Source organism: Physeter macrocephalus, chromosome 8, assembly GCF_002837175.3.
Source record: "Physeter macrocephalus isolate SW-GA chromosome 8, ASM283717v5, whole genome shotgun sequence".
NCBI classification, from domain to species: Eukaryota; Metazoa; Chordata; class Mammalia; order Artiodactyla; family Physeteridae; genus Physeter; species Physeter macrocephalus.
Window position 1 is genome coordinate 119,160,743 of NC_041221.1, and position 15,939 is coordinate 119,176,681.

At 34.4% G+C, this 15,939-nt stretch overlaps 1 protein-coding gene across 3 annotated transcripts in view; it reads left to right on the plus strand.

The window, feature by feature from the left end:
* The window catches only part of SRFBP1 (serum response factor binding protein 1), a 60,483-nt gene that overhangs the window by 35,242 nt on the left and 9,302 nt on the right, over nucleotides 1-15,939 (plus strand). For all 3 annotated transcript variants that reach the window (XM_028493160.2, XM_028493159.2, XM_007116225.3), the window contains one exon: nucleotides 2,684-2,755. In XM_028493160.2, coding sequence (XP_028348961.1) covers nucleotides 2,684-2,755 — 72 coding nt within the window. The remainder of the gene's footprint in view (nucleotides 1-2,683; nucleotides 2,756-15,939) is intronic.

Genomic DNA, 15,939 nt, shown 5'->3' on the forward strand with positions numbered 1-15,939 from the left:
GGCCTCTCTTGTTGCGGAGCACAAGCTCCAGATGCGCAGGCTCAGTAGTTGTGGCTCACGGGCCCAGTTGCTCTGTGGCATGTAGGATCTTCCCAGACCAGGGCTCGAACCCGTGTCCCCTGCATTGGCAGGCAGATTCTCAACCACTGCACCACCAGGGAAGCCCTTCTTCGGTGTTTTAATTTCTCATTTTGCAAATTTTTTTGTATAGGCCCCAACTACTTGTTTGAGGCTCCCTAATGAAGTTTGCAGGGTTATGTTACAGTTGTCTTTTTGATGTTTAGTTTTTAGGAGAGAATCAGATAAAATGTTTTGATTTACATTTTTCTTCTTAAATTAATTTTATATGAATTTGACTTTTTTTCTTTTCTGAACTGTAAACATTTCTTATACAGGGCCCACCTTATGTCAGTATGGCAAAGTGACATTTTTTTAGTGGATAATGAGAAGGAGGACTTGGTTTACATGTATTTTCTTTCGTCTCTGTCGGGTCCTTAATTTCTCTTTCTTTCCTTTACCTACACTATTATCACTAAAGGGAAGTGCACAACCCCTATTTATCTAATTCTCCTCAAAGCAGTGCTTCTTGAGGCTGTCGCCTTCAAAATCACTCACTTTCAAGCCCTTCCTTCTCTGTAGTGCTGTGAATTACCAAGTCTGAGACTTGTGTTCAACACTTTGACCTTTTGTAGTACTTTTTGCTTTCTTGTGGTGCTTTTTGTCTGTCATTAATGCATGTCCTGCACTCCACTCTCTTCTCTTCCTCCTAGTATCTTAGTCTTTCATTCTCTGGCTCTGTATATTCATAAGCTTATAGCAGCAGTGACAGCTGTTGAATTTGGTGTTAGTTTCTCTGCTTATAGGTATTTATCTACTAATAATGCTGAGGGCACGGTTCATGTTTGGTTTTATTTGTACTCCTTGTTGAATTTATTGTTTTGGAGGGAATATGTGGGTGGGTTGAGATTTAGGTAGTATCATTACCTTCTGCACTTATTAAGTTCATTTTAGCAATAAAATTTAACCAATTCACTCTTTAGGCTGATTTTTGTCTTACAGAGTAAAAAACCGTGCTTGTAGCCAGCCATTGACAAACGTGGGGCAAGTCTTAAAATCTGGATTTTTAACTATAATTTAAATAGCTTTATTAACTTGAAACTGCTTAAGGGAGGCCATCTCCTAAATTAGCTCATCAAACTTAAAGACATTTTCAGCCAAAATATGTCACATAATGAACTTTTTTATATATACACACATATACAATTTAAAAATGAGTCCATTATTTATGTACTTTTTATATGGATTTGTTTTACATACACATTTTTCACATTTATATTAGTGTACACAAAATGAAATTGAGTTTTTACTCTCAAACAGTGCTTTCTGATCTTTTTGACATTGGATAATCATTATCAATATTTGATATTTTTTTTCCATTCCACTCTTCTTCCAAAACTCCAATATAGCTTTTTAATATAGAATCTGTGGTAATTTTTCAGAAGGAGTTACACAAACCAGTATGTACAAGGATAGTCATCACATTCCTATTTATAAAAAGGTCAAAAATCAGAAAATGTATTAATGTCCAGTGCTAAGAATTTGGTTAAATAAATACGAGCAAAAAAACCAAAAATAGACATTTGCCCTGTTATTAAATAAAGCTAGTTTACAAAATACTATGGTCCTGTTTTTGTTTAAAGTATAATTTAAATATCATTTTCACTTAATGTTTGCACAGTTTTTTGTCACATCACATATCCACCTTACTGTCACTCAGTGTTGTTTCAAAATCAACTGATTTTTCTATTTAGCTTTCTTCTAGACAATAATTTTTTTTAAAATGTTCATTTTTTTATCTGTATTAGAATAACTTGATAACTATTAATGTAGAAAAATTGCATTTTCATATGATCTAAAGTCATCCTTCATTCCCTTAGTGGAATGCATATCAAACTTAAATTCTTTTAAAGAAGCTTGTAGAAGGGTGTATAATAAAACTATAACCATGTAAACATTGCTGGTAATTTTACTTATTTTTCTTTCTGTTTTTCTGTGTTTTTTAATTTTCTAAAATATCTGGATTAATTCCTTCCATAATAGAAAAGTGTTTTGTGTGTTAGATTTTTTTTTTTTAATCAAGAATTAAGGGACTTCCCTGGTGGTGCAGTGGTTAGGAGTCTGCCTGCCAATGCAGGGGACACGGGTTCAAGCCCTGGTCTGGGAAGATCCCACAGGCCGCAGAGCAACTAAGCCCATGTGCCACAACTACTGAGCCTGCACTCTGGAGCCTGCAAGCCACAACTACTGAGCCTACGTGCCACAACTGCTGAGGCCCACGTGCTTAGAGCCCATGCTCTGCAACAAGAGAAGCCACCGCAACGATAAGCCCACACACTGCAACGAAGAGCGGCCCCCACTTGTCACAACTAGAGAAAGCCCGCATGCAGCCATAAATAAATAAATAAATAAATATTTTTTTAAAGTAAGAATTAAAATTGTTTCTCTGTAAATCTCTACATTTCTTTATAAATTGATAGAATTGCCAATGTCCTGAAATGTCATTAAAATAAGTAGTAGTTTCTTTAAATAATGGATTTCTTAAAAGCAAAACATGGGAACATATAATAATGACAGTTTAAAATAAGGCTCATAACTAAAATTTGTTTGTTTTATTCTTTTACAGGAGTTGAAACCTGATATAGTAACTAAATCTGCTCTTGGTGATGATATCAACTTTGAAAAAACCTGCAAAAAGGTACTTCTGCAAGGGGTTGTATTTCTTTTAGGAAAAGTTCCTTATTTGTATTGTTGACCTACTTTTTTCCTTTCACTTTTTTCCTTGAAGAGAAAACTTACCAAAAGCCAGTTACTAAAAAATCAGTCAGTCAGTCAGTCAATCACCTGGTGTGATTATTTTTTTAAAAAGCCAGTTACTATTAGTGTACAATGATTTTTCCCCATTTGAGCTCTACTACTGCCACCAAAAAATATTTTTATGGTAATTTATGAATTTTGGTTTGCTGTGATACCACACCCTCAAGGACCTTAAAGGTATGTTGAAGTTAATGTGGCATTTGTGTGTTAGATAGCAGTTAGTCTGTTAATCTTACAAATTAGAATAAAGACTCTTTATTTTTAGTCTTTCCAAATAGTTTTTATGAATATTTTATTTAATCCCTGCATTTACCCTATGAAAATTATTTTTACCCCCTTTTTGTAAGTAAGGAAACTGAAGCTCAGAAAGAATGAAGTGGGCTAATTAAGGGTATGCCACTGTTAGGTGCACAGTTAGGACTTTTACCCAGATCTTCTACTCCTTGCATTTGTGTCACTTGCTTCATTCTTAGTATTTCCTCTTTTTCATTTCTACCCACTTTGCTAAAGGCTACGTGACAGTTCCACCAGAGAACAGATTTTTGGATTAATTGATTTTTATAACTCTATTACATTTCTTTTTTCATTTTTATTCACATTTGCTCTAATCTATATTATTTCTTCCTCTTGCATTTGTGCTTACTTTGCTCTTTCTCTAGTTTCTTAACGTGGAAGCTTAAATTACTGATTTAGACCTTTCTTTTTTTCCTAATATAAGCATTTAATGCTATAAATATCGCTCTAAGCACTGCTTTAGCTACATCTTATAAATATGATATATTTTATTTTCTTTGAGTTTATAAAATGTTTTAAATTTCCCTTGAAATTTCACCTTTAACCTATGGTTTAATTAGAAGTACATTGTTTAATTTCTGAACAATCGGGGGTTTCCAGGTATCTTTTTGTTAGTTTTCTCCATGATCCATGTGCATACTCTTTATGATTTTTATTCTTTTAACTTTATTATTTGTGTTATTTGTTCAGGGTGTGGCTTATCTTGGTGAATATTTCATGTGCACCTGAAAACAATATTATTATATTGGGATCAGTGTCCTATAAATGTCATTTAGGTCAAACTGATTGATGGTGTTGTTCAGGTGATTTACATCTTTACTGACTTTCTACCTACTTGTTTTATTGTTGACTAAGAGATGTGTGTTGGAATCTCCAACTGTAAATGTCAATTTTCCTATTCCAGCCTTAAGGAAAAAAATACTCTGATTCTAGATTTATGTACACTAGCACTCACCTCTCTGCAATTCACTGATTTTAGCCATGTTAAATTTTAAAGCATTTTATTGTAAGAAGGCCAGAACATGAAAGTTTTTGTGTGTTTGAGGGGAGGGAAGATTTGTCGTTGTCACGGTCCTTGTCAGGAAGGCAACACCAAAGTCATGAGCATAATTTTGCAAACAGCTTCCTTATTTTATACTAACATGATTTTACAGTAAATATTCTTATTTCATAGCATTCATTCATAGAGAGGAAAAAATTTTAGTTCTGTTATAGTTTTTAACTTGTGTCTTGGTCTATCTGTATTTCTGACAAAATAATGACATGTTAAATAGAATAGTGGTAATTGTATAAAAATATGGTAGAACATATTTGTTTCCTCTTGAGAGTTTAAAAAAATAATAATTTAAGGTTTTTACCAGAAAAAATTTTTTGAATTTTCTGGTTGCCGCATTCTAAAAGTATTTCAATAATATTTAATTTGTGATGAGGATAAAAAGCAATTTATTTTTAGTTGGCTAATACTATGTTTCCATTTAAATTTCAACACTTAAAACTTGACAATAGTATTTAATTTTAACTTGAAACTATCCAAAATAAAATATCCTTTGTCTTTTTTTTTTTTTTTTAACTTTTCAGTCAGATTTTTTTCACTTTGGAAGGTTACTATTAGTTGATGTATGTGTAATATTTGTAGAATCATGTTTTTTTTTTAGGGTATCTTCTTTCATTTACAACCCTTCGTTAAACCTTCCATTGTGTGAAATGTCATCCTAAAAATGGGGAAATGTGTCTGTATTCGCTTATCCATTTTTATTTTGTAATAGTAAATTCATTTGCATATTACTACATTTGTAGTCATGAGATTTATAATATTCACATAGAAAGTTTAGGATCTAACTGAAATATTGTCAAGCAAAACCTGATTGCGTTTCTGCCATTTTGGTATCTTCCTCCAAACAGAAGGAAGGAAAGGGAGGTGGAGAAGGAGAAAAGGAAAACAGTTCTGTTTCATCAGAGTTCTTGATGGAACCCTTGAGGATTTAGAGCCAAGGGAAATTGCCTTGCTTAAAATGATTTCAGATTCCTCCCAAGCTATTTGATTTCAACTATTTTGCTACTGTTTTATGTCCTTTGTGATATTCTTTGATTGGATTCATGTTCTGTATCAAAATATGTTAATAAATTAAACCTCTGGAATAAAAATGAGGCAAGTAGCAGTGTCACGGAGAGAAGACTGATTAGTTTGCCATAGGAAGGGAGGTTAGTGAAAGATGACCAAAGAGGAAATAAGGCTATTACATAGAGCTCTGTACATTTGAAGCTGTCTGACCATCAGAATAGAGCAGAACAAACTAATTTGTGTTACTTCTTAGAGCTTGCACAGTTCTTCCATATACATTATTACCTCAATTGATCTTACCACAGTGATCTCATATTGAAAACATTCATGTGTGCACGTGTGTGTGTACGTGTGTGTAGTAATACTGGTAGTGTCTTCATTTTCCAAATTCAGAAAGGGGTTAGAAAGATTAAGTAGCCAGTTAATATTTGTACAAGAGTTTTAAAGCTAGAGAGTTTGGGGACTAGAACTGTGACATTTCCAGACAATTAATGCCAGAATTTCAAGGGCTTCTCAATTCAAAACATCTGTTATATGCAGAGCAATCAGCTAAGCACTATGGAAAAAAGGAAGGAAATAGAACACAGTTATATTAAACAGCTACAGGATGAGAGGAAGCAAGTTAATATTTGCTAACATCTACCAGTTGCCTGACTCGTTAGATGCTTTATATACGTTACCTTTCTCAGGGAAGATGATGATAATCTCATTTAACAGATGAGACAATGGGCCCAGAAAGGTAAAATATACCTATGGTCATAGGTAGTCAGTAGGAAATGTCAGATCCAATTTTAAACCCAGGTCTCTGCCTACAAAATGAAAGTTTAGGACAAAAGGATGGAATAAATCCCATATATGTAAGACTGCATTTTGGAAATCATGGTGTTGTAGGGATTTTAAGAGTTCGTTGAATACAGAAAAGTCTCCCATTCTCTTAAATGTGGACTCTAAGGCGTATTTTGCTTTGTTTGCCACAGTTCTTCTGATCCAGCTGAATAGACTGTTTCTTATTATATCTCTAAATGTTTTTAATAAATACAAATATGAATGTGTTGGTTTATATCATTAGGTAAAATCTGGAATTGAATTTAAGTCCAGTTAATATTAAAAGTATGCTACTAGCATTCTACCTGTACTAGTTCATTTAGCATCAGTTTGTTTTAAGGCAACATTTCAAAGGAATGAACATGGTGTGTAAGAGAGCTTTTTCATTTTTAGACTCTTGTTTATATTTACATGTACATTCTCAAAATTCTTTTCAAAATTGAACACCAAATGCTTTGTGTTCACAGTAAATACCCATATGCCAAAATAAAATGTGTCCATTAAAAAGTGAGATGTTTTCCTTTTTTAATTTAATTTATTTGAAATGGAAGAAACTGGAGGTGTATGAAAACCACAGTTTCCTGAGAATTTTCCAAGGCAAACACTGTGTCAACTTCAAGTAATGAAAGCTGTGGTTTCCTTCATATCCCCCAATATTGTGAAGATTGTTTCATGCACGTGTAAAAACTATTTGTTAATAGCAATTACTTAGCCTTTTAAGCTTCAAAATAATTTTATTTAAATTTAAGAAGTATGGCTGTATTTGAATTATTTTATAAACCTCCACATTTTCAGTCTCTCCTATGAAGTTTATCACATTCTACCTTGGGTTAGTTATTTGTGCATTTGTTTTAACCTTTTAAATTAGTGCAAGATCATGAACCTCAAAAGATGGTGTTTGTGTCCTTATGTGTAAGACTGTGCCTTCACATAATAAGGCATATTTATGTAAATATAAATATCTGTAAATATAAAGAGGGAGAAACTAAGTGAGGAAGGAAGATGGACAGGAAAGAAGTAAGGAAGGATAAAGAATTTGAAGTCCCTCATGACAGGGACTGTTGTATGACTCTTGTGAGTTCCTACACTTAAGCTCGGTGCCTTAAGCAAAATGTAGGCATCTCACATTGCAGCAGAGACCCAAAACACTGCCAAAGGTATGAACCTGAGCCCTCTTGATTAACAAGCCTCTTTTCTTATGTTTATATTTAATTTCTTTACAAAAAGATTTGAGGGAGGCTTGGAGTTGGTTCACAAAATGAGGGAAAGTTATCTCAAATAGTTTAGAAGAAAACTTGTTGAGAATACTAGACTGAATTCAGAAACCTGACTTTGAATTCTAGCTTGTTCCTAACTGGCTAAGTGGTCTTGAGATCAAGTCAATACTGTTAGTCTAATTGTTAGATAAAATCTTTGGTCTATATTCCCTTTACCTCTTTAACCTCTTGTTAAAATTTGAACTTAAAAAATTAAATGAATGATTTCTAATTGCTTTCTTAATAATAAAATTAAAGAAAGGTTTAAAGTGTTAAATTTGACAAAATTTTATTAGAGAAATTTAAACATTTATTTAAATGATTGCTGTAATTTATAAAATTTGGTATTTTTAACTAAGACTTCTTCCAAATCAAACATTTTAAAAACTACAGGCATACCTCAGAGATAACAGGGGCTCAATTTCAGACCACCTCAGTAAAGCAAATAGCAGCAATAAAGCAAGTGAGAAATTTTTGGTTTCTCAGTGCATATAAAAGTTATGTTTACACTGTACTGTAGACTATTAAGTGTGCAATAGCATTATGTCTAAAAAAATGTGCGTACCTTAATTTAAAAATACTTCATTGCCAAAAAGTGCTAACAGTCATGAGTCTTCAGCAGGTTGTATTCTTTTTGCTGGTGGAGGGTCTTGCCTTGAAGTTGATGGCTGCTGACTGATCAGGGTGGTGGTTGCTGAAGTTTGGGTGGCTGTGGTGAATTCTTAAAATAAGACAACAGTGAAGTGTGCTGCATCAATTGCCTCTTCCTTTCAGAAACGATTTCTCTGTAGCAGGCAGTGCTGTTTGATAGCATTTTACCCACAATAGAACTTCTTCCAAAATTGGTGTCAGTCCTCTCAAACACTGCTGCTGTTTTATCAACTAAGTTTATATAATATTCTAAGTCCTTTGTGGTCATTTCAGCAGTCTTCACAGCATCTGCACCAGTAGATTCCGTCTCAGGAAACCACTTTCTTTGCTCATCCATAAGAAGCAATCCCCAAAGATTCAACTTTTATCATGAGATTGCAACAATTCAGTCACATCTTCACTTCCAGTTCTAGTTCTCTTGCTGGTTTCACCACATCTGCAGTTACTTCCTTCACTAAAGTCTTGAACCTCTCAAAGTCATTCATGAGGGTTAGAATCAACTTCTTCCAAACTCCTGTTACTGCTACTATTTTGACCTTCTCCCATGAATCATGAATGTTTTTAATGGCATGTAGAGTGGTGAATCCTTTCCAGAAGGTTTTCAACTTACTTTGCCTAGTTCCATAGGAGGAATAGCTAGCTATGGCAACTATAGCCTTATGAAGTGTGTTTCTTAAAGAAGACTTGAAAGTTGAAATGACTTTTCGATCCATGGGGCTGAAGAATGTGTGTTGTGTTAGGAGGCATGAGAACAACATGAATCTCGTACCTCTCCATCAGAGTCCTGATGACCAGGTGCATTGTCAATGAGCAGTAATATTTTGAAAGGAATCTTTTTCTCTTAGCAATAAGTCTCAACAATGGGCTTAAAATATTCAATTCAGTAAGCCCTGTTATAAACAGATGTGCTGTCTCCAGACTTTATTCTTCCATTTAGAGAGCCTGGGCAGAGTAGATTTAGCATAATTCTCAAGGGCCCTAGGATTTTCAGAGTGGTAAATGAGCACTGGTTTTAGCTTCAGTCACCAGCTGCGTTAGCTTCTAGCAAGAGTTGTCAGCCTGTCCTTTGAAGCCAGGCATTAACTTCTCCTTTCTAGCTATAAAAGGCATCTTCTTCCCAAAAAGGCTGTTTCTACGTTGAAAATCTGTTGTTTAGTGTAGCCACCTGCATTGTATATCTTAGCCAAATCTTCTGGATAATATGCTACAGCTTCTACATCAGCACTTGCTGCTTTACCTTGCACTTTGATGTTGTGGAGACAGCTTCTATCCTTAAACCTCATGAACCAAACTCTGCTAGCTTTCCTTCTGCAGCTTTCTCACCTCTCTCAGCCTTCAAAGAGCTGAAGAGAGTTAGGGTCTTGCTCTGGATTAGGCTTCGGTTTAAGGAAGTGTTGTGGCTTGGTTTAATCTTCTATCTAGACCACTAAAGCTTTCTCTCTTATCAGCAGTGAGGCTGTTTTGCTTTCTAATCATTTGTGTGTTCACTGGAGTAGCCCTTTTAGTTTCCTTCAAGAACTTTTCCTTTGCATTTACATCTTGGCTAACTGTCTGGGGCAAAAGGCCTAGCATTCAGCCTATCCTGGCTTTCAGCATACCTTCCCCACTAAGCTTAGTCCTTTCTAGCTTTTGATTTAAAGTTAGAGACATGTGACTCTTCCATTCACTTGAATACTTACAGGCCATTGTAGGGTTATTAATTGGCCTAATTTCAATATTGTTTTGTCTTAAGGAATAGGGAGGCCCAAAGAGAGAGAGAGACAGGGGAACATCTCAGTGTTCAGTGGAGCAGTCAGAACATCAGTTGTTTGTTTTCTTATATGAGCGTGGTTTTTGGCATCCCAAACAATTACAGTAGTAACATCAAAGATCAGTGGTCACAGATTGCCATAACAAATATAATAATAATGAAAAAGTTGAAATATTGCAAGAATTACCAAAATGTGATACAGAAACACAAAGTGAGCAAATGCTGTTGGAAGAATGGTGCCAATAGACTTGATAGACACAGAGTTGCTACAAACCTTCAATTTGTAAAAAAAAAAAAAAAAATAATATCTGTGAAATGCAGTAAAACAAAGCACAATAAAACAAGGTATGCATGTACATGTATAACATCTTTTATTCATCTTATAAGAATGAAAATTTCAACCCTGAGTATTTATAAAGCATATTACTAATGTGTATGGCATTAACAGTTTTTCCATTTGCACAGTTTTTTCCCCATTAGAATATTTTTTCTACTCCCCAAATCATGAGCTACTCAGATTTGCAAATCAGTAACAGACCATCAAGAACAGATATGAATTAATGAAATACAGCTAACAAATAAATAAAAGGAATTTTTTGTCTACCATGCTATACCTTCTTTATCCATTCATCCCTCAATTGGCACTCTGGAGGAATTTTGATAGGGATTGAGTTGAATCTCTAGATGGCTTTTGATAGTAGAGACATTTTAACCATATTAATTCTTCCATTCCATGAACATGGGGTATTTTTGCATTTATTTGTGTCTTCCTCAATTTCTTTAATCAAAGTCTTATAGTTTTCAGTATACAGATCATTTACCTCCTTGTATTTTGCTGTTTTTGATGGTAGTGTAAATAGGATTGTTTTCTTTATTTTTCTTTCAGATATTTTGTTGTTATTGTGTAGAAGTGCAACTGATTTGTGTATGTTGGTTTTGTAACTTCACTGAATTTGTTTGTTATTTCTAACAATTTTCTAGTGGAGTATTTAGGGTTTGCTGTGTATAAGATCATGTCATCTGTATTCAGAGACCATTTTACTTCTTCCTTTCCAATTTGGATGCCTTTTATTTCTTTTTCTTTCCTAATTGCTCTGGCTAAGACTTCCAGTACCATGTTGAATAAAAGTGGTGAGAGTAGGCACCCTTGTCTTGTTCCTGACTTTAGAGGAAAAGCTTTCAGCTTTTCATTGTTGAGAATGATGTTAGCTCTGTGTTTGTTATACATAATCTTTGTTAAACTGAGGTATGTTCCTTTTATACCCAATTTGTTGAGAGCTTTTGTCATGAAAGGATGTTGAATTTTGTCTTTTTGTCCATCTGTTGACAGGATCATGTGATATTTCAGCCTTCATTCTATTAATGTGGTACATCATATATATTAATTTGTGGATATTGAACCATCTTTGCATCCCATGGTTAAATACCACTTAATTTTGGTGTATTATCTTTTTAATGTACTGTTGAATTTGATTTGCTAGAATTTTGTCTAGAATTTTGCATCGTTATTTATCAGGGGTATTGGCCTGTAGTTTTCTTTTCTTGTAGTGTCCTTAAATGACTTTGATGTCAGGGCAATGCTGGCTCATAAAATGAGTTTAGTAATGTTTCCCCCTCTACGTTTTTTTTGGAAGAGTTTGAAAAGGATTGGCATTAATTAGAGAAGCTGTTTATTTTCAACCCATTCTTCTTCTTATGTTCTTTTAAACAATTGTATTCCTACCAATGGAGTAGTGTTTATCCTAGCCACTGTTAAGGACATGGACACTGCCTCATAGTATAAACTGGATTTTGTATTTATAGCTATTCAAAACTTGCCCAGAGATATAAAATTGTTCTCTGGTATGGAGTGATTACAGGAAGTTAAATGCCCACACCTCTTAGATTTCCTAAGTAAGCCACATTGTCATCACATGCTAGCTGTCAAACTGAGAAGCATAAAGAATGAGAATATGTTTTATATCTTACGTTAAAGTACCTACTTTTGTCAACAAAGTACTTTCAAGAGAATAATAATTTTATTTGCTGATACCGTTAACTGTTTTCTTTAAAAACACAAATTATGTATAATCACAGAACCTAAAGCTGTGGTATACATAATTCTGCTTATTAAATTGTTATGTAATCATACCTGATTGGTAACTACTTAATTTTATAGACCTATATAGCTTGTAGACTCAAGCCTTCATGTTCTTTGAACTCACTGCTAGTACATAGGGGTGCATAAGCAATATACTGTACAACTCCAATTGTGACAACTACAGTGTGAATGCCAACCCTGGGATTATGCAACGCAATGGCTATTTTTTAACCAATCTCACTTCTTATTAACCTGTATTCTCCCCAGATAAGTCCGCCACAGTTATAGAGGATGACATATAAGAATAACATCTTCATTTATTAGACTAATACATAATTGTACAATTTTAAATCTTATTCTAGAGCCCCCCCCAACTTTTTTTTTTTTTAAGAGAATTTACTGAAATTAGATCACTAAGTCACAGTTAACTCTGGGATATCTTACAGGGCAGAGAAACAGCATTGCTAAGTAAATTCAAAGATAAAATGATTCCTATCAAAGCAGTATTACTTTGAGTCAACACTAGACACAACGCACAAGTATTACCACTGTTCTTCTAAAACTTTATAACTAAGATGGAAAGATATAACTAGCTCTGGAAAGAAAAATACCCGGTTCATTAAAGCTTTTAGCAAGTTGTCAAAGCAGGGATTTGGTAACAGTAGTAAATATGGTTTTGAACAATTATACATGAATACATTTAGTCAAAATCTATTTTGTATTCCCAGAACTTCTTATCTAAAACATGTGAAATTAACTCACCTGATAAAAATAATTACTTTCTAGTTTATCACTTTACAGATACAGTTGTTCATATATCAGGAATTTTCTTTGAAGTGAATTGAATTTTTAGTAGCTACTCGGGAAATATACTGAAAGAAAACAGTTAAAGAAAAAACAGATGCTATTGGAATGTCTTTTTCCCTTGTAACCTGAGGAAAGATTCCTGGGGTGTATATAACATTTATCAGGACTAGTTGTTTTTGTTGTCACTGTTATTGTCTTTACATATAAATGTTCTAGAATTAGTACTGAGGATTAAGACATACTGCTTCTGCACTGAATACCAAATTGTTTCTACTAAGCTGGAATCTCTTATTATGTCAGCGTTCAGGAAGCACATTTACTGCATTTAGTGCTATAACCTGTTGCCTCAATTTGGTAGCAAAAATCTGTCATGGCAGTGTTTTTATTTTAAATTCAACTTTTAAACATGATGAGCCTGCTAAAAAAAATTTTTGTTCTGTTTTCCTCAGTTTTTAGTTTACCTCCACTGAGGATTCTACTTGCATGTGATGTAGAGCAACATTACACTCTTTCTGTAAAGGACAGTATTGTAAATATTTTAGGCTTTCTAGGCCTTACAGTCTTTGTCACAACTACGCAACAATGCCATTGTGACATAGTGCAGCCATAGATAGTATGTGAATGAATGAATTTGGCTGTATTCCCATAAAACTTTATTTTTAAAAACAGCAGGTGAGAAGCTGGCCCATGGGCCAGTTTGAAAATCAAATAGTTCTACAAGATTTTTTTGTGAAAATGACAGTTCTCTCTATTGGTCTTTCCCCACTTTCAAGTTCAGTTGATTCTGACAGGATTTACCCCCACATAAGTATGTTTATATTAGTACATTTGAAGCATTAGCGACTTCCTGCTGTGGTTTATAAGGATTTAGATCTCTTTCCTCCTTCAGCCCCTGTGTCTATATGTACCCTTCTTATCCCTTCTATCTTCCTAATATACTTGGGTTAGATTTAGATTAGATGAACATTTAGTGATTGTTATTTTGGCTGTGAGTCATGTAGTGAGTGATTATTACTTGTCTTTTTCTGTATAATATTTCTACTTATAGTTTGTAATTATTATGTTTATTTTTTTGTTTTCTGTGTACTCTCTATGTAACACCAAACTCCTCATCAGTTATTGAAATCTCCTCTCAAGATAGTTAATAACAGTAGGTATTGTAAATGTAAATCTAAATCTCCTGTTACCATACTGGGCATTCCTTTTGCCTGGATCTCCTGTTTCTTTTATCTCATGCCTACCTCATTCTTTGTTTCCTTGCTCATTTTAGTGGAGCCAGTAGCTTCTAGGGAGAAAGGTTCAAAGAATGTAAACTTTTAAAAACCTCCATGTCTGAAAGTATTTTTATTCTTCTCTAGTTTGGAAATCATTTTCCTACAAATGTATTGTCCTGACCTCTAATTCTGATTCTTGAATTTTGTGTGTGTGATTTTATTTTTTCTTTCTCAAAGTTGTAGACCCCAGCATTGTGATATGATTCTATTTTCATATATTGTGTTGAGCCTTTTCAGCCTGAAAAAGCATGTTCTTCATTGAGGTGTCTGTGTTAATAGCTTTTCTACAAAACTCAAGCCAGTGTGTTTGACCCATACTTTTAGCAGCCCAACCGGTCACTGAGTAACACAGGATACCAGCAATAGGCTTTCTTGCCAGATTCATGTTTCTCCTAGGTAGATAACATGAGTAGGAAGTCCTGTATTACTTCAGGAAACCCAGCAAGGAGTTGAAGAAGCAGAGATATACCATGTTTTTGGATTGGAATAATCAATGTTGTCAAAATGACCGTACTACCGAAGGCAGTCTATAAATTCAGTGCAATCCCTATCAAATTACTAATGGCATTTTTCACAAAACTAGAACAAAAAAATTTTTAATTTGTATGGAAACACAAGAGACCCTGAATATCCAAAACAATCTTGAGAAAGAAGAATGGAGCTGGAGGAATCACGCTTCCTGACTTCAGACTATACTACAAAGCAACAGTAATCAAAACAGTATAGTACTGGTACCAAAACAGATATATAGATCAATGGAACAGTATAGAAAGCCCAGAAATAAACCCATGTACTTATGGTCAATTAATCTGTGACAAAGGAGGCAGGAATGTACAATGGAGAAAAGACAGTCTCTTTCAGTAAGTGGTGTTGGTAAAACTGGACAGCCTCATGTAAAAGACTGAAATTAGAGCATTCTTTAACACTCTATACAAAAATAAACTCAAAATGGATTAAAGACCTAAATGTAAGACCAGATACTATAAAACTCCTAGAGGAAAACATAGGCAGAACACTCTTTGATGTAAATCACAGTAACAATTTTTTGGATCTGTCTCCTAGAGTAATGGAAATAAAAATGAAAATAAACAAATGGGACCTAATTAAACTTAAAAGCTTTTACACAGCAAAGGAAACCATAAACAAAATTAAAAGACAACCTACTGACCAGGAGAAAATATTTGCAAACAGTGTGGTTAATTAACTAACAAGGGGTTAATTTCCAAAATATACAAATAGGTCATACAGCTTAATATCAAAAAAACACAAATAACCCAATTTAAAAATGGGGGCTTCCCTGGTGGCGCAGTGGTTGAGAGTCCGCCTGCCGATTCAGGGGACACGGGTTCGTGCCCCGGTCCGGGAAGATCCCACCTGCCGCGGAGCGACTGGGCCCGTGAGCCTCAACTCCTGAGCCTGCGCGCCTGGAGCCTGTGCTCCGCAACTACCACAAAAAAAAAAAAAAAAAAAAAAAAATGGGCAGAAGACCTAAATAGACGTTTCTCCAAAGAAGATGATAGGCAGGTCGCCAACAAGTACATGAAAAGATGCTCAGTATTGCTAATTATTAGAGAAATGGAAATCAAAACTACAATGGGATATCACCTCACACCAGTCAGAATGGCCATCATCAAAAAGTCAACAAATAATAAATGCTGGAGAGGTGTGGAGAAAAAGGAGCCCTCCTACACTGTTGGTGGGAATGTAAATTGTTGTAGCCACTATGGAGAACGTGTAGAGCTTCCTTAAAAAACTAAAAACACACAGCATAGGTGACCTATGCTGTGTGGAATACTATATAGTTAGAACCTTTTAAGCTGAAAGAACACAGTATGTTGCTTATTGAACATTCTAGGGAAATGAGCATATCATTCTAAATATTCTCATTTTTGCTCATTCATTATCTTATAGAGGAATAAACTGCTTGGACAACTTAAAGTACTGAGTTGTTATTTATCATTTGAATAAGCAGTAAAGGTTTCTTCAAAGTAAAAAAACAAACAAACAAAACAAAAAAACTAAAAACAGAGTTATCATATGATCCTGCAATCCCACTCCTGGGCATA